The 5,456-nt window shown below is 36.7% G+C and overlaps 1 protein-coding gene across 2 annotated transcripts in view; it reads left to right on the forward strand.

The window, feature by feature from the left end:
- LOC106872595 (trichohyalin) overlaps positions 1–5,456 on the forward strand; it is a 152,608-nt gene that overhangs the window by 34,948 nt on the left and 112,204 nt on the right. For both annotated transcript variants that reach the window (XM_052965781.1, XM_052965782.1), the window contains exon 3: positions 2,818–2,877. In XM_052965781.1, coding sequence (XP_052821741.1) covers positions 2,818–2,877 — 60 coding nt within the window. The remainder of the gene's footprint in view (positions 1–2,817; positions 2,878–5,456) is intronic.

Here is a 5,456-nt window from a genome sequence, read left to right on the forward strand (position 1 = left end):
GTATGTTGGCTGCTCAAGAGTGGGCAGCAAAAAAAAACCTATTTGTATATGCTCCACAAGGGAAAACAAGGAACATAGTTTACAACGAGGTGTTATAATCACAACAGCAAGAAAGTATGTACATGATCACCTTCTTTTACGAAGCTTCATTGACTTTCATATATTTATATTGATATACATATATATACGTGTGTTTGGGTGCGTGTGTGTATATACATCTCTATATATAAAGATGATGCGTAGTCTAGACGGCGTTTTTAGATTTCATTATTCTCTTTAACCCGGGCAACGCCGGGTATTTCTGTTAGTATATATATATATATATATATATATATATGTATCCGAGTTTGTATGGTTGTGTATTGAAGAATATATTAATCAATGAAATTCCAGCTTAGTCTAATTTTCACATTCTATTATTTCCAATTTTTCTAATTTTACAATATTGAAATAAACTAGTACTTTCATGTGTTTACGCAATCATCAGTTTTATGTAGTGACAATCATGTTCCACAACTGACAACCATAGTGAAATGGTTAGATTTGTCCTTTAAATACCCTCCGGTAGGCTCCAGCAGGCAGAATCTTATGAACTGTATTTTGACCAATCAGTATGTGGCTATGATGTCACAGTTTGGTGAATGCACCAATGTGGTTAACATTTATCCTGCTTTTCTCAATTAAATATTTTAATCAATTGGTGTGTGGCTTAGACATCACAGTTTGGTGGGCATGTCAGGGATTCTTTACTTTGACTGCACCTAAAGGAATAATTGTTTGACTATATTTTGGAATATTGTAAACAACATTCCTGTTTTCATTGAGAAAAGCAGCATAAATGCTAACCACATTGTTATATTCACCAAACTGAGACATCTTAGCCACATACTGATTGGTCAAAATACAGTAAGATTCAGCCCACTGGAGCCCATTGAGGGTATTTAAGGGACAAATCTAACCATTTCACTACAGTAGTCAAGTTGTGGAACATAACTCTCACTACATAAACCTGATGATTGCATAACACATGAAAGTACTAGTTTATTTCAATATTGTAAAATTGGAAAAATTGGAAATAATAAAATGTGAGAGTCAGACTAAGCTGGAATGTCATTGATTAACATATACATATATATATACATATATATATATATATATATATATATATATATATATAATAGTTCAAATTTACAGAAAACAAAAGATGAAGACAGGTGAAGGAACAACAAGCAGGTGTATTAGTTTAACACTCAGGAAGAATGGATATTGATATGGCAGGGAGTGGGATGAAAGAGATAGAAATGACTGAAGAAGGAGACATGTGGTAGCATAGGAAGGTGAGGAGAGCAGCAGTATCATAAACCTGTAGATAGATCAGAGACTAAGGAAATGATACAGGGTGTAAGAGGTGGGGAGGGAGATGTAAAAACAATGAAAGCCATTGTTGGAAAAAAGATATTGATGAATTTACATGTGAGCAAGTCATTGGCTAGTATCAATGTGAGAAGTCCAATCAAAAAATAACTCAATTTTTAAAATTAATCATCAAAAAGCAAATGCCATAGTCAAGAGATGGATTGAAAAGGGTATTTCAGAGGGAAGAAGAGCTTTTAGAAGCTACTGACAGTTTCTGACTGGTTACTTAGAGGGAGGTTATTATGAATTTTGATCATCAATAAATATTGTCCAATGGAAGCAAAATCTGTCAATTTTCCAATTAAAGGCAAATATGTGTGGTGCAACAAAATTGAAACTTGGGTCCAGCCCATGCCAACATGAAAGTTGGATGTTAAATGATGATGAGGAAGAGGATAGAATCAAATTGTTTGCAAAGAACAGCTTAGTATGGAGAGTGGAAGTTACCATATGAGAAAGGGGTAGTTTGGGTAATAAGACAGCTCAGAGCTTAATTATTGTTGAAAACAATTTAAATGACCCAAATCATTATCATCATCATCATCATCCTCGTTTAACGTCTGCTTTCCATGCTGGCATGGGTTGGACGATTTGACCGAGGACTGGTGAAATTTTGACATAAGGCCATCAATTTCGGAGGAGGGGTAAGTCAATTACATTGACCATAGTGTTCATCTGGTACTTATTTTATCAACTCCAAAAGGATGGAAAACAAAGTCAACCATGGCGAAATTTGAATTCAGAACATGAAGAAGGGTGAAATGCCACTAAGCATTTTGTCTGGAGTGCTACTGATTCTGACTGCTCACTGTCTTTAAATGACCCAAATATTATGAAATATTTGAGAAGGGTCTATTATCTGTAACTTGCAGTTTTGGGAACACTGAATGAAAACTCTGAAATAGGTTGCTCAAAGTCTTGATCCTAATCAAATATGACACAAATGGGAACATCTTGAGAGAAGGTTGTGAACAAGAACATCAAAAATTACATTAATTACAAAAGAAAGAAGCATTGACCGAGGACGGGATAAACATGGACCAGTCTGTCATTGATAATTTAATCAAACCCAGGCTTAATTGACTGAAAGCTATGACATTAGCTAAAGGAGAGCTTTCAAAATTTTTTATGAAGTTGGTACAAGTCAAATAAATATTGTTTTATTACCTTGACTATAAAGTTATTCTAGGCTACTGTACTTAAGTGGTGACTTAATGAAGTAAATCTCATTTTCAATTACCAGATTCACTCCTACCACTTCATGCTACCATTTATAATTAAATTGAAGTTGTCTCGCTTATTTTTTTTTTTTTTTAATCTGTAAATAATTTTATTTTTACCTCTACTAGTGTAATTTTAGTAAAACATTTAAATTTTGCTCATTTTCTGTTACTTTCACAGCGACCGAAATAAAGCATGAAATAATTTTTAATTCCTATGAGGAAATAGAAGAGAAACCATGTAAGTCTCTCTTTGCTTTTATATATTTATCTTTCATGCTTGTTTATCTTACGTAACTTTTTATTTATTCTTCTTTTTCTTTGTTAAATTTTTGAGATAGTTGACAAAAGATACTGTGTGCTGTTGTTTAGCCCCAAGTCAAAATTGATCATCATCACCACCACCACCACCACCACCACCATCATCATCATCATTTAGTGCCCGTTGTCCATGCTGGCATAGGTTGGACAGTTTTACCAGGGCTGGTAAGCTGAGGAGCTGCACCAAACTCCAGTCTGATTTGGCATGGTTTCTATGGCTAGATGCCCTTCCTAATGCCAACCATTCTGAGAGTGTAATGGGTACTTTTATATGCCACTAGCACGGGTGCCAGTTTGCGTGACACCAGTATCTACCATGACTATGATTTCACATGGTTTGATGGGTCTTCTTCTCAAGCACAGCATATTGCCAAAGGTCTTGGCCATTTGTCATTGCCTCTGTGAAGCCCAGTGCTTGAAAGGTGCTATTTATGTGCCACCGGCATGGGCACTAGTTATGTGACACCACCATTGGCCACATTGCCCCCGTGAGGCCCAACGCTTGCAAGGTGCATTTTATGTGCCACCGACACAGGTGCCAGTTATGTGACACTGGCAACAGCCACAACAATGACTTCACTTGACCTGCTGAGTTTTCTCAAGCACAGCATATCACCAAAAGTCTCAGTCACTAGTTTGCCAAAGGACTTGGTCACAACTATCTTTTTTCACACACATACACACACACACGCACACGCACACACACACACTCTCTCTCTCTCTCTGAGCAGTATCTGTTTACCAAATTTCATATAAAGGGATTTAGCTCAAACTAAATTACACACATATAGTACTGTGCAAAAGTCTTTGGCCACTTTAAACTATTGTAAATTTCTACTAATTGCCAACTTATAAGTGGATGTTTCCACATTGCATTTTTTACACATGAAACATTGGCCCTGTTGGAGTCATTTCCATACCTAATCATTATATTTTGTAGTAGGGACTCTGAATGAGAGGGGAAGACATGAGATGACCACCAAAAATAGTCATGCAAAAGTTTTCAGCCACTTCACATAAACCAATCAAGATACAGTGTTTTTAAACAGAAAAATGTCTATAATGAAAATTTATTCCATAATATTCACTTCAAGGAGTACTGTACATTGTTAATATTTCATGTGGCTTCCCTTAGCTTAAATAATTGCTGCAATGTACAAAAATCTCACCTACATCCAAGTCTGGAATCTGATGATGGTTCAAGAAAGTTGATTAAAATTGACAGTAACTTGAATAGTGCCAAATCCATCCAGTTGCTGAAGGACAATTTGATACCAGACTTGAATGAAGGTGAGATTTTTCTGCATGACAGAGATCCATGCCATAGATCGCATGCAACACAACGGAGTTGGCTGATGAAGGTGTTACCATATTGAAATATTGGCCACCTCAGATCCCTAGCTTATATATCATCAAGCAAATGTGGACAGAACTAAAGAGAAGAGTTCGTCAGAAGAATCCACGCACTCTTGAAGAGTTGTGGGAGCTCAACCTCAGAGAATGGCATCTCATACCTGTGAAGTTGGTAAAGGATTTGTATGCATCTCTTCCCAGGTTAAGGGAAGCCACATGGAATATTAACAATGGACAGTAACTTCTTGAAATGAAAATTATGTAATAAATTTTCATTATAGACATTTTTCTATTTTAAAACATTGTATCTTGACTGGTTTATGTGAAGTGGCCGAAAACTCTTGCATGGCTATTTTTGGTGGTTGTTTCACATCTTTCCTTCTCATTCAGAACCCTTACTACAAAATATAATGATTAGGCATAGAAATGATTCCAACAGGACCAATGTTTCACCTCTAAAAAACGCATTGCAGAACATCCACTTATAAGTTGGCAATTAGTAGAAATTTACAATATTTTAAAGTGGCCAAAGGCTTTTGCACAGAATTATATATATATATATATATATATATATAATATATTTATTTATTCATTTATTTATGGGTTTCAGCCAAGTGGCTGTGGTCATGCTGGAGCATCACCGTGACTTTCCGTCTTTATGATGTGCTCTCTTCACGTTCCTTGCATGGCTCTTCTCCTCCACCTGATATAGTCCAATCAAGAGTTTTGATGGCACATCTGGTGTATAAGAGAATTTGACATCGCTGCCCTAAACTGTGTCTCATTTCGAGCCATTTGTTCATCTGGTATTGTGGAGAGGAAAGCGTCAAGTTTAGTTTTGAAGACCTCCATATCCATGTCTTGCAGGTCTCTCAAATGTTTTGGCAGGGCATTGAAGAGCTGAGGTCCTCTGAAACCGAGGCTGTTGCAGTACCTTGTTCTTATGTGAGATGCAGTGGACGGTACCCTTGGTACCATGCAGTGGTGACCTCTGCGGGCATTCGTGTAGTACTTGATGCCAAAGTTTGGTACCAGTCCTTCCAGTATTTTCCATATGTATATTATTACATATCTTTCCCGCCTGCGCTCCAGGGAGTAGAGACCTAGTGCCTTCAGTCGCTCCCTGTAGTTCATCTGTTAGACTGT

This window comes from Octopus bimaculoides, chromosome 2 (assembly GCF_001194135.2).
Source record: "Octopus bimaculoides isolate UCB-OBI-ISO-001 chromosome 2, ASM119413v2, whole genome shotgun sequence".
In the NCBI taxonomy this organism is placed as follows: Eukaryota; Metazoa; Mollusca; class Cephalopoda; order Octopoda; family Octopodidae; genus Octopus; species Octopus bimaculoides.